The 23581-nt window shown below is 40.6% G+C and overlaps 1 protein-coding gene across 1 annotated transcript in view; it reads left to right on the forward strand.

Moving 5' to 3' along the window:
* Window positions 1–7334: 7334 nt before the first annotated feature.
* Window positions 7335–23581, forward strand: part of KBTBD12 (kelch repeat and BTB domain containing 12) — a 50459-nt gene continuing 34212 nt past the window's right edge. The window contains exons 1-3 of the mRNA XM_049766516.1: window positions 7335–8405; window positions 14671–14941; window positions 17946–18096. Of these exons, the coding sequence (XP_049622473.1) occupies window positions 7336–8405; window positions 14671–14941; window positions 17946–18096 (1492 nt within the window). The 5' untranslated portion in view covers window position 7335. The remainder of the gene's footprint in view (window positions 8406–14670; window positions 14942–17945; window positions 18097–23581) is intronic.

The raw sequence follows: 23581 nt of genomic DNA on the forward strand, positions 1-23581 counted from the left end.
CCAGGTCTATCCTGGGTCAGCCATGTGCAGGGCAAACGCCCTACCGCTGCGCTATTGCTCCAGCCCCGAAACTTTTTTTTGTTTTGTTTTTGTTTTGTTTTGGTTTTTGGGTCACACCCAGCGGCACTCAAGCACTCAGAAGTCAATCCTGGCAGGCTCAAGGGATCATTTGGAATGTCAAAATTCGAAGAACTGTTCATCCTGGGTCGGCTGCATGCAAGGCAAATGCCCTACCTCTGTGCTATCTCTCCAGCCCCCCCCTTCCCAAGTATATTTTACCAAGCAAATTACATAGGTATATGTATCACAATATTTAACTCTCCCAAAAAGTCTCCCATTGCCACACCTGACATGGCTGGGCAGGGAGGGCTGATGTTTTTGCCACACTTGGTGTGGTTCAGGGCTACCAGAGCAATATCCAGGTATCAAATATCAGATACCAGTGATCAAAAGGATATGTGGTGCTACAGATTGAACTCAGGAGCCTGAGCATGCTAGACTTGTGTGCTACTTCTCAAGCCATTTCCCCAGATGTTCACCAATAATTCTCAAAACTAACCCCAGCAGCAGAGAACATTGAAAGAAACAAAGAAACTTGCTGAGGTGACTAAATAGTAAAGTAATCATTCAAGCTCCGCCCTCAATCACCCAGGCCAAAGCCCCTGGTTCAAACTTCTTTTTTTTTTTTTTTTTTTGGTTTTTGGGCCACACCCAGTGGTGCTCAGGGGTTACTCCTGGCTGTCTGCTCAGAAATAGCTCCTGGCAGGCACAGGGGACCATATGGGACACCGGGATTCGAACCAACCACCTTTGGTCCTGGATCAGCTGCTTGCAAGGCAAACGCCGCTGTGCTATCTCTCCGGGCCCTGGTTCAAACTTCTAATCTACAGTGATGTACACTACCAAGTATTTCCATTTATTGAGCACTCAAATGTCATGGTATAAGCTAATTATTTGTAAGCATTATCTCCATTTTATAAATGGAGTTTTTTATTTTGTTTTGTTTTGATTTTGAGCTAGACTCAGTGGTACTCAGAAGCTACTCCTGGTTCTGCACTCGAGAATTACTCCTGAAAATACTAAGGGAACCATCTAGGATGCTGAGAACTGAACCATGGTCAGCAACTTGAACCATTCTACAATCTCTCTGACCTTAAATGGAGATTTAATGGCTTACAAAGCATCAACTATTTTTTTCTCTTTAGCTCTAGCTTCATACCCTACCACTAGAGAGAGCAAGTCTTAAAAATCCACAGAATAGGATGGTGCAGCAATAGGGCACTTGCCTTGCATGCGACTGACCCAGGACAGACTTCAGTTCAATACCCGGCGTCCCATATGGTCCCCCAAGCCAAGAGTGATTTCTGAGCACAGAGCCAGGAGTAACCCCTGAGCGTCACACCAAGGCAGTAAGACAACACAGGTCTCACATGCAACCGATCAGGTTTTGAGTTTTTGGTACCACATGGCTCCCAGAACATCATAGAGTGTGGCCTGGAAGTCCCCAGCACTACAGGGATAACTCAGGTATCTCCAGCTCTATAAGGTTCCATCAGCATCACATCTCAGACTCTTGCACACAACCTCCTGTTTGGTTGGCCAAAAATTGCTGAACAATTGGGCTTCCTGAACAAAACCTACAGTATATTTCCATGTGACTTAGTTGTTATAACTATTTAACAAAATATTGATAAGTACAGTGGGCTTGGGAGAATAATTTGAAAGTGAGCATTCTCTAAAATATTTGTGAGGGGGTTGGGGCCACACCCAGTGTGCTCAGGAGTCATTCCTGGAAGTGCTTGGGAGATCACATGGGATGCTGGGGATTGAACCCAGGTTATCTGTGTTCAAGGCAAATGCCCTACCTGCTGTGCTATGGCTCCTGCCCCACTAATTTTTTTTTTTTTTTGGTTTTTGGGCCACACCCGGTGACGCTCAGGGGTTACTCCTAGCTATGCGCTCAGAAGTCGCTCCTGGCTTGGGGGACCATATGGGACGCCGGGGGATCGAACCGCGGTCCATCTCCTAGGCTAGCGCAGGTAAGGCAGGCACCTTACCTCCAGCGCCACCGCCCGGCCCCGCCCCACTAATTTTTTAATAAATAGAATTAAAATCACTAGAAAGAGGATGAGTTGTGTGTGCATGTGCATGTATACAGGTGCATGTGTGTATGCTTGGAGTTCAAATGAAACTGAGGTCAGGGCTCATTTTCTGTATCTGTAAAGTATGACAATTTAATGAGAAGAGATAAATTCAGATTGGTGACTAGGATCAACTGAGAAACTTACTTTCTCTCAATAAGTAGGGAATCCCATGTTTCCTTTACTTATTAGCATGTGATAGCATAAAACATAAGAATATAAACAAGGAACCATAGAGATGTACAGGGGTTAAGGCATTTTCCTTGCACACAGTCAACCAATGGTTGATACCTGACACTGCATAGGGTTTCACAAGGATTGATCCCTGAGCACAGAGCCAGGGGTAAGCCTTGGGCCCAGCTAGTAGTGCCCCTCAAATAATATAGACAAAATAAAATTTATATATTATTCCATTGATTTTGTATATACGCTTATGCCATTTAAAATTTAAAATTTACACCTGACGAATCTGAGGAACTATAGGGAAGGCCAAAGATTAAATCCCAAGTCAGTCATATGTAAGGCAAATGCCTTCCTTGAATTATCTCTCAGAGCCCAGTAAGGACTCTTTAGTGCAAATAAAAGCAATTCCATTTCAAAGTAGATTCAATAGTACAGGAAATTGACTCTCTCAAAACTGAAAAAAATGCAGCTAGCAGGCAGGTTTCAATTTTCATTTCCCTGAGTTGCCTTCTGTTGTATAAAATATGAAGTCCTAGTGTTGAGGTGAGGCTTCGGCACAGTGCCTTTAGCCCCTTGACCAGCAGGTTGCAGGATAATGATGGAGAAATGATCCACAGGTAGTCAGTTAAAGTTTCAGGAGTCTTCCAGCTTTAGTTCATGGCCCTAAACCTCTAGATGCATTTCCTCACATGGTTTCTATGTTAAGCTTTTTGTACAGTCTCTTTCAGCTGCTCTCCATGCATCCTTGCTGCCTCTCTACCCCTCATTCCCCTCCAAGCAACATCTTTATTCCAAACCTCAGACCACTGGTAGGTCTGACCATCCAGGTAGTATTAACATATGGCATTGAAGTAGGGGTAACAATCTGCCATCTTCCTTATATTCCTTATATTATCTTTGTTTTCATGCTGGTTTGTGGGGCTATGACTGCATCTATTCCATAAATCCCACTTAATACAAAAGGACTCCCCCAGTGTTAAACCAGAGGCCTGGGTCTCACTCTGATATAGATAGATGATAGGTAGATAGATAGATAGATAGATAGATAGATAGATAGATAGATAGATAGATAGATAGATAGATAGATAGATAGACAGACAGACAGACAGATAGATGATAGATAGATAGATAGATAGACAGATAGACAGATAGATGATAGATAGATAGATAGATAGATAGATAGATAGATAGATAGATAGATAGATAGATAGATAGATAGATAGATAGATAGATAGCACTATCTATAATCTCACTTCACTCCCTAAATTATAGTGGTGGTGGGGATGAGAGTTAATTCCACCCTACCACACCAAAAAAAGGCAGGTTGGGACACCCTCTATTGTCTGCTAGCAAGTTGTTGATATGCAGGGTTGGAGTGGTAGCACAGCAGTAGGGCATTTGCCTTGCACACAGCTGACCCAGGATGGACGAGGGTTCAATCCTCAGCATCCCATATGGTCCCCAAGCCAGGAGCGATTTCTGAGTGCAGAGTTAAGAGTAACCCCTAAGTGCTGCTGGGTGTGGCCCAAAAAAGCAAAACAGACAAACAAAAAAGTTGCTTATATACTGTTAGCTATAACGTGATGATAAATGATCACATCCTATGCTCTCTGTTCCATATTTTTCATCTTTCCTGGTAACTAGTACAACTTATGATTTTGTTTAAATAGTCCTGCCCCACTCAGCTCCTTTGTTCCTACCCTACAGACAAAGAATTTTTGTTTGTTTTTTTGTTTTTTGTTTTTTTGGGCCACACCCGTTTGACGCTCAGGGGTTACTCCTGGCTGTGTGCTCAGGCTTGGGGGGACCATATGGGACGCTGGGGGATCGAACCGCGGTTCGCCCTATGCTAGCGCTTGCAAGGCAGACACCTTACTTCTAGCGCCACCTTCCTGGCCCCAAAGAATTCTAATGTTATGGTAATCGCCTCTGGGTCATCAGCCTTTCACTTCTGTCCTAGCAACAAGTAAAACTTTAAGAACTGGGAATCAGAGCCTTCTCCACTGTGTAAAAAATTGGTGATCCAATTTGAAAGCTGTATGTGGGCTACTAACAATGTAAGTATTGGGATTCTTGGAGGAATTCTTAGAGATCAGTACAAATAGAATCAGAAGCTTTTTAACATTTACTTCCTTTCTAGAACTTTTTTGAGCTCCGAGTAACAGCTGTCATCTATAATGCCAGCTCATATGTTGATGTATAAAGAAGCCCACATAACGATATTTCAACTAGTCCTAACATTGTTGAAGGAGAATTCCAAAGTATATGAGCTCTTAATTATCCAACATTGGATTATCTATGAAAATTAGATTTTCTTTGTAAAAAAGTAAAAAACTCCAGTGTGAGTTTTTTGTTGCTGTTGGCCTGAAAACATTCCTAAAGAAACTCTTAAGCTTTTACTGAAATGAAACTGAGTCATTTGTGCCAGGAAAGAGGGTTTAATTCATTGTCTATTGAGTCTATGATTGACTAGTTATTATAACTCCATACTTTTCATGGCAATGATTTTTAGATTGTATAGTTGCTATCAAGTAATTAACTATTTCTATAGTGCTTAATACTTGTGTCCTGAAACAAACTTTAATTCAACACTGAAAAAAAATTACCAGATTTTGGAGGAGACATGTGAGAGCTCTAATTCTTTACAGGATTACAAGAATTTATAAAATGTCTGCTATTGGGATCAGGAATACAACTCAGAGGTATAAGGTCTATTCAGCCACTGCCACTGCATGTCCCCTCACAACTACCAAGTATTACCAGTGGCCTTGAAGGCCTTTAGCACTGCAAATGTCTCCCTAGGGGGCCAGAGAGATAGCATGGAGGTAAGGTGTTTGCTTTGCATGCAGAAGGTCAATGGTTCGAATCCCAGCATCCCATAAGGTCCCCCAAGCCTCCCAGGAGTAATTTCTGAGTGTAGAATCAGGAGTAACCCCTGAGTGCTGCCGGGTGTGACCCAAAAATCAAAAAATAAAGTCTCCCTAGGGGTCCCCAGCATCTTTGAACCTCAGAAGCCACACGCAACTTCAAGCCTTGGTATTGAACTCTTCAGCCAATTGGGAAACTATTGCTGCCAGCTATATTTCTCCTCTCCTGTCCCCCTGAGCACTGCTTGGGAGGCCCATAATAATAATAATAATAATAATAATAATAAATAATAAATTTTGTTTACTGCTGAAAAATCTTACTTAGACAGTATTGCAATAGTCACCAGTCACCTCCTCTCCCTTCCTCGCCCCTTTTCTACCATCCTTGTTTGTTCTTGTACATGCAAGTAAGAACTTGAAAGCCTGACAGAGGCTTAGATCTGCTCTTCACATTACTGTTTCTGACTCTAGGAAAGGCCTTCTTTAAATCAAACCCTCTAATTAGCTTCCTTGAAGCATCCTGCTTCTTTTCCTCTAGGGAAGGAATGCTGTCACATCTAGCTTAAAGAGACTTTTCAGTAGCATAGTGCTATTTAAGGTGAGAAGTGCTACAGTTTCTGTCTCTATGAATTAATGAACAAAGAAAGGGGGGAAAGCAGACTTTTTGGATTCTGGCACTGCTAACCTTGCTTGTGACTGACCCAGGCTCCATCCGGGTACCCCATCTTCTGAGCCCTATAGGAGTGATTTTTGAAAGCAGAGCTGGGATTCAACCCTGAGCATGGCTGATTGTGGCAAAAACAAACAACAAAAACAAGGAGAGATGTGCAGAGAAGTGGGGTGCTTGTGTGCATTTTCTAAGTTCAGAATGTTCTTTTTCAATCACTGTGAATTCTCTGAGAGTTGATGTTTGCTTGTGTGCTCCCAAGTTCAGTACAAATGATCTTTGTATTGTTCAGGGTCTTTAATTAATGCAAATTAATTATAGCAAAGTTTGAGCAGAATTTTAGTAGTCTTTTTTCCCCAACCATCCTATCTAGTTCCCTATCATTATTTTTTCGGAGGTGCAGACTAATTTTTGGTTGATAATTACATCTTAAAGACTTTTACTGGGCCCGGAGAAATAGCACAGCGGCGTTTGCCTTGCAAGCAGCCGATCCAGGACCTAAGGTGGTTGGTTTGAATCCCGGTGTCCCATATGGTCCCCTGTGCCTGCCAGGAGCTATTTCTGAGCAGACAGCCAGAAGTAACCCTTGACACAGCCAGGTGTGGCCGAAAAACCCAAAAAAAAAAAAAAAAAAAAAAAAAAGACTTTTACTGGGACCATAGATGTGACTCAATGCTAGAGCACTTGTCTTGCATGTGTAAGGTCCTGAGTTCAATCCTGGCACGCAATTTTATTTTTTAAACTTTATTTATTGATTGATTGGTTTCTGGGCCACACCTGGTGGAGCTCAGGGATCCTCCTGGCTCTGCACTCAGAAATTACCCCTGGTAGGCAGGAGACCATATGGGATACCGGGAATCAAACCGAGTCCCTCCTGGGTCGGTCGCATGCAAGACAAACACCTGACCGCTGTGCTATCTCTCTGGCCCCACCCACACAATTTTAAAAGAAAAAAGTTAATACATACAAAGAACAATAAATCTCCTTTGCATGGACCATACAAAGATCATTGCCTAATGCCTCTGCACCCATAGCTAATAGATGAGGCATATTTTGTAGATGGGACAGCAAAATGCTCATTTTATCACTGCCTCATTCGCCTTTGGAGAGAGAACTTTCTAACTCTTCTAAGGATAAAATCTCTTCTGCTAATAAGGAAAATATTGTGTTCATAACTAATAATGTTCTGTTTATGCAATCAATCACATTTTAGGTACCAACACAACTGTCTTAAAATTAAACATACATGTGTATTTATAAGTTAAACTACTAATCATCATATATAATATCTGCTGATAAATATTTCGTAAAACGAATGCTGTGTACTTAAATGGTATAAGGCATCTGTTTCTTCTCTTTCCATCAGGATTGCCACATGCTAGCTCCATTTCTTTAAGAGTAATCAGACAGGCAAATAGAACCCTGAAGCATTGATTTAAATCTAAAGAAGACATATTTAGAAACCTATGAGGAGATCATGGAATGCAGACTAGAGGGAGAAGGAAAATGTCAACATAGCTTGAATTTACTGAAGCAAATTCAGAACATGAAAGAATTGACAGAAATGATTGATGTGGTCCTCATAGCAGAAGGGGAGAGATTTCCTTGCCACCGACTGGTTCTGGCTGCATTTAGCCCTTACTTCAAAGCCATGTTCACCTGTGGACTACTGGAATGTACGCAGAGGGAAGTGATCCTCCATGATATCACTGCTGAAAGTGTGTCAGTACTGTTACATTACATGTACAGTGCGGACTTGGAGGTCAACAATGCCAACGTGCAGATGGTAGCCATGGCTGCCTACTTTATGCAGATGGAAGACGTCTTTAATGTGTGTCAAAAGTACATGATGGACCATATGGATGCCTCTAACTGTGTAGGTATCTACTACTTTGCAAAGCAGATTGGAGCTGAGGATTTATCTGACCAGTCAAAGAAATATTTATATCAACACTTTGCAGAGGCATGCTTACATGAAGAAATACTCGACATCGAAGTGCACCAGTTTCTGGCACTTATTAAGTCAGATGATCTCAATATATCTAGAGAAGAGAGTATTCTGGACTTGGTGCTACGCTGGGTCAACCACAATCAGGCCTTGCGCACAGACTATCTTGTTGAGCTTTTGAAGCAAGTTAGATTGGAACTCGTCAATCCTTCCTTTTTAAGACAAGCCCTGAAAAAGAACACCATGCTTCTCTGCAATGCAGAATGCATCGACATCATCCAGCATGCATTCAAAGCCATCAAGGCCCCACAGCCTCACGCTCTCAATCTTCGCTATGGCATGGAGACTACCAGCCTTCTGCTCTGTATTGGTAACAATTCCTCAGGAATCAGATCCAGACGGAGAAACTATGGGGATGCCAGTTTTTGTTATGACCCCATCTCCCGGAAGACTTATTTCATCTCGTCTCCTAAATATGGGGAGGGCTTGGGAACCGTGTGTACTGGTGTGGTTATGGAAAACAATACCGTGATTGTGGCTGGAGAAGCGAGTGCCTCTAAACTGGCTAGACAAAAGAACAGGAATGTTGAGGTCTACAGGTTGGTATCTGGTATTGTATTTGCAAATTTGTTTGATTGATCTGACTTTGACAATAGCAGCAGTACAAGAGTGTTTATTTTTAAGTCCAATGGAGGGGCCAGAGAGATAGCACAGTAGTGAATGCAGCCTACCCAGTAGGGGCCTGGTTCGATTCCCAGCATTCCCACCAGAAATGAATCCCTTTCTTCCAGCATTTGCACCAGCACTGGTTGTTCCTGTTCTTTGTAATATGTGCCAGTCTTTGTAGTGTGAGATTGTTGCAAGTCAGCCCCTGAAGAAGTTGACTGATGGAGGGATGGAGGATGAGGTCTTTCCCCTCCAGCTCGGAGCACGCGTCTGCCACCCTGTCCAGCTGACGGTTCTGAGGTGAAACGGCGGTAAACAGCTCGCAGACAGTCAGGCTTGTGGAAATATTAGCTTTATTCGGTGGACAAGACTGAAGTCCAAAGACTCAGCATAAGTTCCAGCAAAAACTCCTTGCCTTCCACAGACCCTTGTTTTTATCCCCCAGAATCAGGTACCACCCAATGGTGGGATCAGATACCACCCAATGGTGGAAGCAGAATCAGGTACCACCCTAGGGTGGGGGGCTGAATGCCAGGTCACACCCTAGGGTAGGGCACAATCACTGATCAGGGTAAGGTCAGTAACATAATAATCCCCTAAAATATTTATATACACAACAATTTCCTCATTTGTTTAGGGTAGGATCAGTAACATAATAATCCCCTAAAATATTTAAATACACAACATGAGATAATATCTCGTTGTTTTGATTTGTATCTCCTTGATATAAAAAAATGGAGCTCTTTCTATGTGCCCTTTGACCATCTGTATTTCGTCTTTGGAGAAGTTTCTGTTCATCTCTTCTTTCCATTTTTAGATGGGATTAGATTTTTTTTTCTTAGTAACTCTACCAGAGCTTTATATATCTTGGATATCACTCCCTTATCAGATAGGCGAATAGTTTCTTCCATTCCATGGGCAGTCTTTGTATCCTAGTCACTATTTCTTTTGAGGCGCAGAAGGTTTTTAGTTTAATGTAGACCCATTTGTTTATCTTTGCTTCCACTTGCTTGGTCAGTGGTGTTTCATCCTTGAAGATGCCTTTCACTTCAATGTCATGGGGTGTTTTTACTGCTTTTTCCTCTACCTACTTTATGGTTTTATGTCTGGTATCAAGAACTTTCATCCATTTTTATTTGACTTTTGTGCATGGTATTAAAGGGAGGTTTGGATTCACTTTTTTGCATGTAGTTGACCAGTTTTCCCAGCACTACTCATTGAAGAGGTTTTCCTTGCTCAACTTTACATTTCTTTTCTCTTTATCATTAATTGATTAATAATCATATATCTGAGGTTCAGTCTCAGGATGTTCAAGTCTATTCCATAGATCTGAAGGTCTGTCTTTATTTCAGTACTATGCTATTTTAATGACTACTGCTTTAGAGTAAGTTTGAAGTTAGAAAAAATGATGCCTCCCATCCTCTTTTTCCCAAGGATTGCTCTGGCTATTGGTGGAGGTTAATTATTCCATATGAATTTCAGAAGTGTTTGATATATTTCTTTGAAAAATGGCATGGCAGGGCCAGAGCAGTGGCACAAGGGTTAAAGCATCTGCCTTGCCCAGGCTAGCCTAGGATAGACTGTGGTTTGATACCCCGGTATCCCATATGGTCCCCCAAGCCAGGAGCTATTTCTGAGCACATAGCCAGGAGTAACCCCTGAGCATCACTGGGTGTGCCCCCCAAAAAAAAGAAAAGTGGCATGGCTATCCTTATAGGGATTGCATGCATTATATTTATACAATGTGGGGCCAGAGTGATAGTACAATGGGTAGGGTGTTTGCCTTGCAAGAGACCAGCCTAGGTTCTATTATCCCTAGCACCCCATATGGCCTCCCAAGACTTCCAGGAGTAATTTCTAGCCCAGAATCAGGAGTACAGTAACTCCTGATTACTGTCATATGTGGTCCAAAAACCAAAAAAATCTGTGCAATGCTTTGGAAAGTATTGCTATTTTAATTATGTTACTTCTCCCAACCCATAGCAGGGTATGTTTTTTAATTTCCTGTGTCCTCTTTTATTTATATCTTTAATAAATGATTCTTTAACAAAATCTTTAACAAACTCTTTGGACTTAATTTTAGCGCATAGTTCAGATCAGTAATTATTTTTCCTGACCTTAAGTTATTAATTAGCTGTCAGTTTTCATTTTCTGTCTTTAATTAATGGACTCTTCTTAAGTCTACAGTAGTATAAAATGTATGTGGTTTATGGTGGTTCAATCCAGCATCATGTATAGTCAATTCAGGGAATATTTGCTAAGAAGAAGTTCCTATATATAAGCATGAATGCACCTGCTCAGTTTATTCAGCAAGTATTCAGTATTTATTTCTAAGTGGGTAAATAAGAACTAAGCACACTGGGGCCTGAGCTATAGCACAGTGGTAAGGCGTTTGCCTTGCATGTGGCCAACAAAGAATGGACTTGAGTCCAAATCCTGGCATCCCAAATGGTCCCCCGAGGCTGCCAGAAGCAACTTCTGAGTGCAGAGCCAGGAGTAATCCCTGAGCGATGTTGGGTGTGACGCTCCCCCCAAAAAATTACTAAGCAGTACTAAAGAAATTGTTTAGAGAATAGAGTGCTTGTCTAGCATGCAGTTGGCCCAGGTTTGATCCCTGATGTCTCTTTTGGCCTTTGTCATTTTCAGCCTTTGACATTCTCTTTGATTCATTTGTTTGTTTGTTTGTTTGGTTTTTGTTTGTTTGCTTGCTTGTTTGTTTTTGGTTTTTGACCACACCTGGTGGCACTCAGGGGATAATCCTGGCTCTGCACTCAGAAATCACTCCTGGTAGGCTCAGGGGACCAAATGGGATGCTAGGAATCGAACCCAGGTTCATCCTGGATCAGCCGGGTGCAAGGCAAACACTCTACCGCTGTGCTATCTATCTCTTTGGCCCCCAGTGATTCATTTCTTTCTTTCTTTGATTTTTTGGGCCATATCCGATGATGCTCAGGGGTTACTACTGGCTATGCACTCAAAAATCACTCCTGGCCTGGGGGACTACATGGGATGCTGGGGGGTGGAACCGTGGTCCATCCTGGATCAGCAGCTTGCAAGGCAAAAGCCCTACCACTGCACCATTGCTCTGGCCCCACAATGATTAGTTCTTATCTAGCTTTAGCCACTCCATACCCCGGTTCCCATTGCCAGCAGCAATTCCATATTAATCAGCTGAAAGGATCAGTTTGGGGTCAGAAGGTCAGTCACTCAATTGGTGATGCACAAGCTTGGTCAATGTATGTGAGAGTCTGAGTTTGATCCCCTGAGCACAGCCAGGTGTGTCCTTGTGGACACTAAGCTAAGTGTCACCCTTAAAAAACATGGGAAGGGGCCAGAGAGATAGCCTGGAGGTAGGGCATTTGCCTTGCATGCAGAAGGACTGTGGTTCAAATCCCAGCATCCCGTATGGTCTTCCAAGCCTGCCAGGAGTGATTTCTGAGCATAAAGCCAGAAGTAACCCCTAAGCGCTGCCAAGTGTGACCCCCCCCAAAATTGTGGGAAGTAGCATCAATTGCCTCCCCATCACCTCCAATCATGACAAAACTCAGCAAGGTGAGGGCACCAAACAGATGATGTCTGGATAGCTAAAATCTTACAACACAAATGAACTTAACTTCACTATAGTGTCAATTTTGTGATCTGAGGAGTTATCATCTAGGGGTATATTCTTACTTGTTTTTGTATCTCAGTACTTTTTTTTTCTGATAGTGGGGCCTAAATCCAGAACATCACATTGCATTCCAGTATTCTCTGCTGAGTTACATCCCAGCCCTTTCTGTTTTTCTCATCACTTTTCTCTTTACCTGGTGCTATTTTTTTTTCTTTTCTTTTCTTTTTTTTTGGGGGGGGGGCAGGTATTGAGATGAAACACACTTAGTTGTACTCAGGCATGTCTCCTGACTCTATACTCAGGGATCATTCTCAGTCATGTTTGGCAGACCCTGGTGCCAGAGATTGAATCTTGGCCAAATGAATTCAAGGCAAGTGCCCTGCCCACTGTATTACCTCTATGGCCCCTAAGGTATTTTTATTTCCCAAAAGAATGTGCCTTTCAATTTCCTTTACTTATCTCCCATACTTTAATATAGAAATAGTTGGAGATATACATGTTATCTCTTAAGTGTCAAACTCTATGAATATGAATGTTTTTGTCACTATTTTTGGTTATGTCCTATCTACGTTTCCTAATAATAAACTATATTTTTACCTGGGTATTTTCTCTCTCTGCATTTTCAGTTCAAAGTCTAAATAGAAATCAGATTAGCTAGTGGTCCAGCAAACATCTTTCCCACCCTTTATAGCCTACATTTTGTATTTTGTACATCTATTTTCTTATATTGTCTCCAAAACACATGTCCTTTTTATTGTTTCATTCTAATTAGGTATGAATTCACCTGCTTTAATGCAACAGCTTCCACATATATAAATACCCAATCTTTCTCTTTCAAAAGTCATTGTCTTCTAAAAGGGTGAAATAAATCACTGGTGATTCTAGAAATTTGGTTTTTTTCCTAGAGTGTGGCAGGAAACACAGCTCATAAAACTGGTAAATTTCCATGCTCGGGTTGTGACAGGCCAGAAATGCCCACTAGGGAAGAAATACAAACTTCCATTGTCCATGCCAAGTTGGAAACCAAGTCACTCTGTAGAAAAAAGAGAAAAGTTGACCTAGATACATGAGAAAAACTACATGATAGACCATGGAATATGTGATGCAGAGTTATTCATGCATACTTACAATTTTTTTCTTTTTATAAAATATGTATGTCATATTTCTTCCTTCTTAAGCACAGCAATTTTTTCTTATTTTTTCTGGCGTTTTAAAATTTATTGTTTTAGATTTGAATTTTCAGGTTCTCTTTCTAGTGTTTTCTGGGATAAGTCTAATTATGCATATTTTATCTCACTGTTCCATTAGAACTTTATTCTTCTTGGACTGTGTGTCCCAAAACATGAGATTTGGAGAAAACAAATTTGCCATTATCAGTAGGCAAGACAAAGGACAAACCAAATCCTACTCAGTGACCCTATAAAATCATACATGTACACTCATATAATAAACTCATTATTGTCTATGTTGAACTCTAGAAATCACGAAGTAACATAAATCATATATAGACATTATGCATATTTGTCTCATATATACCTCATATATCTCATCTATATATCTCTTCTCAGACCAACACACAATTATTCATCATGCAATTCTGAAATAACATACCCAGTAGATAGATTAAAATAGAAGTTAAATGCCCAATATATACCTACAGGTGGATTATTATTCATCTACGGGTATTCTTGGTTATTCTAAGCCACTTAGAATCACAAAAGAATAAAACCCTTAAGAGTCTATATAACCTAGTAAACAAAAATCTCTGAGTCTAGACATTTTCAGATTTGCTGCTCTAAAAAATATTAATGTAGCATTACAGTGAGACTTCTAATACATAGAAGATGATATTTTACATACTGATGATTTTATTCTATGGTAAAATTTAGAATTATTTTCTCATTCTTATTTTCTCCAACCCTTTTTCTTCTACTCTTGATTTGAAGGAGGTTTAGGCCACACACAGTGATAATTAGAGGTTATTCCTGGCTTTTCACTCTGGGATCACTCCTGGTAGTACTCAGGAGGCCATATGGGATAGTGAGGTGGAACTTGGGTTAGCCATATGCAAGGAAAGCACTCTACCTGCTGTACTATCAGTCTGGCCCCTCTTCTTCATTTTCCTTCCCAGAGTTAGAACATGAAGACTAGTGTTGGTGATAGATACCTTCTAATAAATTGCTTTGCTAACATTCTCCAGATAGGTGTGGTTTATTACATAAATGAACATTGTATTTAATTTACAAATCATTTTTAAGTACAAACCTGTAACTCTCTTATTTTTGGTTTGGGGATATACATAGCAGTGCTTGGGGCCTACCCCCAGTTCAATGCTCGGGGGCTGCTCCTGGCAGTTCTCAGGGACCATGTGATTCTAGGAATTAAACTTGAGTCTCCCCTGCAAAGTCTGTGCTCAACCTGTAGCCCAGAAGCTATCTTTAATCAGTGTTATTTTTTCTCTCCAATTAGAAGAATCAAATTGTTTACAGTGGGAAAAGACAGTTTGGTGTATTTATTTGTGTTCCGTAGGTTTCATATTAATTCTAATATCTCTCACTTTCTTTCTCTCTCCCCACCCCCATTTACAGGTATCATGATAGAGGAAACCAGTTCTGGGAAAAACTATGCACCACAGAATTCCGAGAGCTCTATGCTCTGGGCAGTATCCATAATGACCTCTATGTGATAGGAGGACAGATGAAAATTAAGAACCAGTATCTTATTACAAACTGTGTTGACAAGTACTCTGTAGAAAGAGACTCCTGGAAAAGGGTGTCTCCACTTCCACTCCAACTGGCATGCCATGCAGTCGTAACAGTGAAGAATAAACTTTATGTGATTGGAGGCTGGACCCCACAGGTGAAAGAGTTTTCCATGTACTAAGACTGGTGCTGTGGCTGTATCTGTTGAATACTAAAAATGTCTGACTTAACGTTTTGGTAAAACACTCAACTCATGGACCAGAGAGATAGAATGGAGGTAGAGCATTTGCCTTGCATGCAGAAGGATGGTGGTTCAAATCCCGGCATCCCATATGGTCGCCCGAGCTTTCCAGGAGCGATTTCTAAGCTAGAGCCAGGAGAAACCCCTGAGCATTTCTAGGTGTGACCCAAAAACAAACAAACCAAAAAAACACTCAACTCACTAGTGTATAAAATGTGAAACTGAAGACTCAGTAGTGTTACAGCATTTTGAGAGAATGCCTTCTAACGTGTGTTATTCAGAGACATGACTTGCCTCCATAACTCATGCTCAGATCATCCTAACCCTCCTCTGCTTGCTGACTAGGCAAAAAGCTGATGCCCAAGGAGTCTCTGCAGAGAATGGCTGAATTGGAGGAACCAGATCCTTATGGCAGACCTGTCTGCTCCATAGATGTGTGATCCAAGGCAAGGAACTCTTGGGTCTTCTCCCTGTTCATGGGAGATGAGATCCATGTGTTATGCTGGCACCATCACTCCCATATGTGTGTTGTAGAAACTTGGTGCTAAAGCAGGGCATTAGCATAGAGCGATGCCATAGGCTGTTGATTGACATCTGGTAATCAAAACTGAGAAGTCACCGAGAGCCTGACCACATTGACACTTCTCTTTTCCTTTGATGTCTCTCCTGGAGAGCCATGGTACTATCAGTTATATATCTGTTATAGTATATATCATTATAATATCAATCCCACTGTCCTTTACTCACCCAATCATCCCATCCCATCTTTCTAATTACAAAGGAATCTCATCAGCTCACTATGTCTATGACCTAATGATTTGCCTTTTTTGGCTTATTTCTTGTTTCTCTAGAGAGGTTTCATGATAAAACTGACATATAGAGAGAAATATATAGTAATTTTTCATGGTTTCTTTCACAAGCTTGAGTTTTCCCATTGATCCTATGCCATACCTTTCTTTAAAAATTTAATTTGAGGCAGGAAGGTTGCATTGATGGTAGGAAAGTTGCACTGGTGAAGGGAGGTGTACATTTTATGACTGAAACCCAACTACTATGTTTGTAGCCATGTGTTTAAATAAAGATATTATTAGAAAAAAAGTTTAATTTCATATTCCACACATTTTCCATATTGTGCACCGTATTTCAAAATAGTACAAATTTAATCACAGCTAGGAGCTGAAACCTGAAGCATTATTCGTAATTAAGCTTTTGCAGAACTATCCATTACATAGTTAATTTTGCATGAATAAGCTCCCTAAACAATTGTAAGACTCTGCTTTTCTCTCAAATCCAGATTAAGTATCTCTTTGCTTTGCTTCAGAAAAATATAGATTAAATGCTTAAATGAAAAGGCAAAGGAAAACAATAAGGTCAATAGTTGTAAACGTAGACTGTCCCTAAACAGATGACACATAAATATTTCATAACAAAGGCTTCCGCTAGTCTGTACATATTACAATACAATAACATGAGGTTGTGATTGCAGTGTGCTGAGCGAACTCCTTATGCATTCAAGTTAACTACAGTTAATTGCATACAGCTTCCATCAGCATAGCGGTTATTTCTGGACTGAACACCTGCATTTAAAAAAAAAAAGTACTGAATCCTCTCTAGCTTGACATTAGGAGAGTTTCTGCTGTATTGTAGATGAAAAGAAATATTTCACCTTAAATTCCTGGGTGGAATACATCTGTGAAAGAACAAATATTCAATTCCTACTGCCTTTTGGCAGTAAAAAAATATCTATAAACAGACCGGAGTGAAAGTACAGAGGTAGGGTGCTTGCTTTGCATGTCGCTGAACCGGGTTCGATCCCCAGCATTCCATAGCGTCCCCAGGAGTAATTACTGAGTGTAGAACCAGGAGTAACCCTTGTGCACTACTGGGCCAAAACCAAAACAAAACAAAACAAAAATATCTATAAAAATGTAAAACAACTGCAAATAATGTTTAGTAGCCATATAGCTTTAAAATTGAATTCAGGGGTTGAAGGGATACATGGTACAGCATGTAAGGCTCTTGTATAACCATAAGATCTACCCAGGTTTAATGGTCTCTTGATCCCTCCCAAAAAAAGTTCCCCCAAAATTGAGCCAGGTGAACGCCTTGAGCACTGCTGAGTGTGATTCAACAGCAAACAGACAAAAAAAAAAAAAAATGAATCCAGGCTATTCCTGTATAGAACATGATGTTAGTGTAAAAATGCCCTAATTTTATTTAATTTGGATTATTAAAATATTTAAAATGCTTTATATTCTTAAAATGTTTCTCTCGGGCCCGGAGAGATAGCATAGCAGCGTTTGCCTTGCAAGCAGCTGATCCAGGACCTAAGGTGGTTGGTTCGAATCCCGGTGTCCCATATGGTCCCCCGTGCCTGCCAGGAGCTATTTCTGAGCAGACAGCCAGGAGTAACCCCTGAGCACCGCTGGGTGTGGCCCAAAAACCAAAAAAAAAAAAAAAAAAAATGTTTCTCTCACAAATAGTATTTTAATTCACCCGTCTAAAATCTGATAAAAATAAATAAATAAAATTTAAATAGTATTTAAACCCACCACACTAAAATCTGGTAAAAGAAATAAATGTATTTTTTAAAATCATTTCCCAACCTGATTTTTATTTTCAAAGTGTTGCAGTTGCTTCATTTTTCTAGAAAGTGCTCTAAGGTCTTGCAGCTGAGATCAAACAGTCTTTGCTGTGACTGGACAAGTTAGCCTTCTAGTAATAGAATATAAATTCCTCTGATATAGACAGTGTGTTTAGAAGCCCCCAAGCCATGGGCTTTGACATGCGTGTGAATATGACTTACTCCAGTTAACCTCTCCCTATCTCCTTGACTGTCTGCTTTGATGAATTGCATCTGCGTCCTCGCGGTGATCTCTTAAGTGGCTTGTTATTATAGGACCTGTCATATTTCATATAGATGGATCTTCCTGATGAAGAGCCTGATCGATTAAGCAACAAACTGTTGCAGTATGACCCCAGCCAAGACCAATGGACAGAGTGCGCGCCCATGAAGTACTCCAAGTACCGATTCAGCACCGCTGTAGTCAGCAGTGAGATCTATGTTTTGGGTAAGAAGCCACAGATTAATTTTTAAAAATCTAAGTGCTTTCATTTTTCTCAGCAGTTTGCCTTGGTAAAAGTGAAAGATTTCTTTTTGCTCTTGAATCTGCGCGTGTGTGTTTACGCCAATTTCTTGCTTTCATTTATTTTTTGAAGTCAGATAAGATTAATAACAAAGTCCATTAGCCTGCTAATAGATTATTTTAATGGACTTTTCAAGTCTGTTAGAATTCAAAAACTGTGATGAAACTGGTTGGGGGAAAGTATAAACTGTAGCACTTATCCTTGACTAACAAGCAAAATGTTTAGAAATGCGAATAAGCCTTTCGTCAGTGTAAATCACCATAAATAAGACATTGCAACAGCTGGTGCCCATCCTCTTCATTTTGTCTCATCCATCAAATTTCCAGAGGCATTATCGATAATGTTTAATCTGAAGGCATCCTTCCTTATCTTTGGAAGATGCATGGTCTTGTATTAACCAGCGGGGATAGTGAAAGACTATCGTTTCTACGAATATAAGAAGAACAATTCTAGGAAATCCTCTCTATTTCCTCTCTCTTCCTTCATGCCTGTGTTTTTCCTCTTCCATTCTGACTTTTGCTCTTGAAAGAATATATTTTTTTAACATCATTTTTTATGGTCACCCCCCCCACCCTCCCAATAAGTATGTGAAGAAAGAGGACCCCAACTGGCCAGCTGGAAAACTGACACACATCTTTATTTCATCTCGTTTGTTTGGGTAACTAACCAGCAAAAACATGGGAGATTAATGAGTGGCAAAGATATCTCAGAAAGCAAACTTGAATTATGCAATGAAAGTAAATGGAGCATTTGAATACATTTTTTTCTTACGAAAGGGAAGTCATTATCTCTTGGCTGCCTGCACAGCATGCAGCAAATAATTAATGTACTCAAATATTAATAGTTTTATGATTTTAAGAGCAAGAACATTATGCCGCATCATTTATGACTACCTCACTTGAAATTCTAATTGTTTTTTCCTCTATGTCTCTATTTGTCACTGTTATAACCATATGCTGGGTCACAAATCCTAAAGAGACACTGAACTAGAATATAGAATATATTATCTAGGCCAGAGCAAGTCCTGAGCTCCACTAGGTATGGTCCCTCTCAAAAATAGGATTTATTGTTATTGATCATTGTTAGGTGGTTAACTTTACATCCCTTTATATTAATTTGTCTTAATTAATTTGTCTCACCAATTTGTCTTTTCCTAAGGAGGTGAAAATACAAGATTGTTTTGTTTTTGTTTTTATTTGTTTGTTTGTTTGGGGGCCACACCCAGTGATGCTCAGGACTTACTCCTGGCTATGCTCTCAGAAATCGCTCCTGGCTTAGGGGACCATATGGGATGTCAGGGATCGAACCAAGAGCTGTACTGGGTCAGCCTTGTGCAAGGCAAATGCCCTACCACTGTGCTATCTCTTCAGCCCTGAAAATATACTTTTTTTTTTTAATTATGACAACAAAGATGCAAAGAAAGAGGACAGGGTAAAGTTACAGTGGAAGCCCAATCACCCATAAACAGGATTCTCAGTAGTTCCATCGATGATATCCCAGCCTTGAACTTTCAGCCAAAGAACATTAAGAAAAACAAAACTGAACCCATGTACAATACAATTACTTTGTCCCTCAAATCCCCAGTTGTAGTACATATTGTTTCTTAGCAGCACACCATATAATCTAAAGATATTAGACTTATGTAACTCTTTAAACATTGAGGGCAAAGTACATTTATCTAGTTCCATGCACATGCTTACTAGTTTAAGTTAACCTCAAAAGTTTTAATGGGTTGTTTTTCTTAAGGATTGGAGTCAAGAGAACATAGTAAAAAACGATATTAAAGTGGCATTTGTTTGCATAGGCCCACCAAAACATAAGGGACATGGAAAGACAAATTATGGTCTAAATACATGGAGACCCTACCCCTGAAGTTTCCTGGCACAGGACTGACTCTAGGCTCCAGGCAAACTAGTTTGTCCAATTCAAGTCATAGTCTGTAGTGGCAATACACCTCCATTCCTCACATAGTCTCTGTTGTTGGTATCATTCTTCTGTATTAAAGATCCTGGAGTCTGCATATCCCATATTGCAGTCAGGATGGTGCAGAGCATCCTCTCGTTTCACCTCACACTTAAGGGGCAATAGAGAGAACCATGTCCTGTAGAGCAGGTCATCGTTGTTGTCATGTCTTCTCGCAGGTCATTGTTGTTGTCACGTCTTCTCAGTGTAAACGGAAGTGTCTTATTAGGAGGTCGATGTCACACCCTTGGTAGTGTCTTTCCTGGTAGAGGACTGCTTCCAACTGTTGCTATAAAAGACCTTGGATGTTTCGTAGATAGCTTGCCTGGTTCCAGCGTGAATGGAGAATGCCCATTCAACTGAGGCCTATGCCAGGTCATTATATCAATATTCAGGGTGTAAGGTACATTGTAATGAGATTTATTAGATAATAACTAATCTGTATGTATAGTGTTTTCCCATTTTAATGTGTCTATGCAAACAAGGATCAATGCCACAAAGCGTTATTGGTGCATCTGGAGGCAATAGGAACAAGACCAGCAATTTCCATGACATAGTTCAATCATAGGCATCAAACTGAGGGACAGTTCCACCAACAATCCTTACTGAACAGCTTACAAAGAAAAGACAAGATGAAAAGTGGATAGAAACATCATGGTAGAAGAATATATAGAGAGTTACAGCAGTTAAAGAAAATAATCATAAAATATTCAAAAGATATATGTGTTCAATACGTATTCGATTTGTGTCCTTCTAAATAGTTCTGGGATTTGTAAGATCTACTGTATGTCTTTGGTCAGAGATTGAAGCTGTGTGTTACTGAAGTTAAGAAGGGTAAATCTGGGGTACTGATGGTTGGGAGGAGCATATGATCGCGCGGGGGCGCTAGCCCCCGAGCGGTTTCAAAATGTAGACGGGTATGAAATTGCCAGTGACAGCCTGAGTATAGCTGAGAAATTATCTGCCACCCCCCAGATCAAACGACACCCCCTGATCCAACCTCTAGAGCCGGCCTGGGAGTGGGGAAAACCAAGGGTGCCCCATGAGCTCCTCCCAGAAACCCACCTGGAGATCCGGAGGAAAGGGGGAGAGGGGTTTCGGGTGACCCAGGTCCGGGCCCCCCACCCTAGGCCAGGCCAAAAGGCCGCTGGGAAAATATACTTTTAATATACTTTTACTCTTCCTTTTGGATCTTCTAGCAGCCAAAGCAATAGGAGATAACCAGAGGTTATGACAATGTTTTTCACTCCTCCTGACAGTTTTTATTTATGGGAGTCGTTTTAAGTTCATGTGTTGCTCAGCATGATATTAATTTGTGAAACATTGGTTAGGACAGTGGCCATGTAGATTTGAGACTCTATGTAAAGAAATCAAATAGTACTGTGTTAAAATGTGGCAGAATATTAAATAAATGAGTAGTTTCTTGTACTTTTAAAATTTTATCATAAAAGGAAAAACCCTACATTGCCAAGTCTCCTTAATGGTGAATTTGTCTTTTCTTTTTACCTAGATAGGATATTCATTCTGATAGAAAAAAATGAAATGTTTGCCAAGGCACAGGCTTTCTTTGCTTAACAAAGAATAATCTAAGGTTATGCTAGTTTCCACAACTATTTGGGCAAAAGAGGCTTAACTGATTGGTTTGCCTTTTTTTCTCTTCAAATTTTTTATTGACCTACCTTTGGCTTCTAATATTACATAGATTTCAGGTGCTAAGCATTATAACTTGACACCAATATAGCTATCAGTAAAAGTCTAATGTCCTGGGATCAGAGCAATATATCGTACAGCAGTGGGCACTCGCCTACCACATGGACCACCCAAGTTCAACTCCAGGATCCAATATGGTACCCTGATCCTACCAGTAGTAATCCCTAAACCAAGAGCCAGGAGTGAGCCCTGAACACCCCTGGATGTGGCCCAAAACCCCAAAATAAATAAGTCTAGTGTCTAACCTTAACTCTCTAGTTTATTGTTTTCTATAGAAGCCAAAGTGAAGGACAGATGCCTGAGCAACTCCTCAGATTAAAGAGTTGCCCTCAGAATTCAATTCCATCAGCATTCATTGCCCAGGAAGTAGTTTCATCTTTAGGACTCATAGTGTTTTTAATTTATTTCATTTATTTCATTCAGGAATGAAACTCAGGTCCGATTTTATGCAGATCATGCCCTCAACTGATGAGTCTAAATCCAAGCCTTCAACTCTATAAGGAAACATCAGCTCCTGGAAGGTCAGGCAGGGCTCTATTTATGATTTACCCCACAAGTTCTCATCCTCTGACTCCTGTGGACCAGCAACAACTCAAACCCATGAAACAATTCTTGAAGGAAAGTGAAGACTTGTTGAGTCTTAACTTGAGGAGCTACTCAATGCTAAAGTGGACGGTTTCAATTCTCATCCACTCTGCCTGGCATATGAGTGCTTGATAATTATAGTAATTATTACTATCATGACTTGGAAGAAGTATCAAGGGACCTATTTATGCTCCAGTGCCCTAATAATCGGAGCTTGCTTCTTCCCTTCCCTTCACTTGTGAGACAGTCCAGCTCTTTCAGGACAGAACTCTGTTACTGGCCCAGATGGGCATCACTATGCTGTGTTTGCCCTGTCCTTGTACATCTGGGATCAAGTGCTGTTTCCTACACTGTGCCTTCCCTCCCATAGTGGCAGGCACTAGCAAATCCATGGAGCAGCCTGCTTTTGTGCAAGGAGCAGGTGGCCATTTGAAAGTATTTCCCAGAAGGTTTGTTTTCCATCAAGAACTAATGGTGAAGATGGGAAACTACCATATAGGAAGACTCCACTGTCACTGGGCATTTCTTGGCTTCAGCTCACATCTCTGCTCATTTATTTTTATTGTGGAAATGCTGGGTTTTGATAAATCTGCTGTCACAAATGCTATGAACAATTTGAATTTAGAGGAAAATGGCTTCTGGGATTAGAATTTAATCAGATAGTGGATAGTTTTTCCTGGAACTGTCTAAATTGCTTTCTCAACAGGAGAATCCCGGAAAGAGAAAGAAAGAGAGAGGGAGAGAGAAGGGAGGGAAGGGAAGAGGGAGAGAGAGATGGAGGGTGAAAGGGAAGGAGAAAGATGGCTAGATTGTTGGCTTAAGTGACTCCATTTTTAATGTGATTACATGTGTGTTTTTATCAATGCTGTACTCTAATTGACTCCTCTGTTGGCTAACTTCCTGGAAAGCTTAAAATAATTTAAGTAGTGTGGAGAAACCTTATGAGGAAATGATATCCATGGAGAAAACTGAGGAAATGATACCCTTGTAGAAAATCCAATATTTTCAAACCAGCTGTTTTCCATTCTGATTCAATCCATGTGCTTTCTCAGGGGCAGCCATTTTTGTTTGTTTGTTTGGGGGCCACACCTGGTAGTGCTCAGGGATTATTCTTGGTGAAGGCTGGGGACCCTATGAGGTGCCAGATGGAAC

This window comes from Suncus etruscus, chromosome 20 (assembly GCF_024139225.1).
Source record: "Suncus etruscus isolate mSunEtr1 chromosome 20, mSunEtr1.pri.cur, whole genome shotgun sequence".
NCBI lineage: Eukaryota > Metazoa > Chordata > Mammalia > Eulipotyphla > Soricidae > Suncus > Suncus etruscus.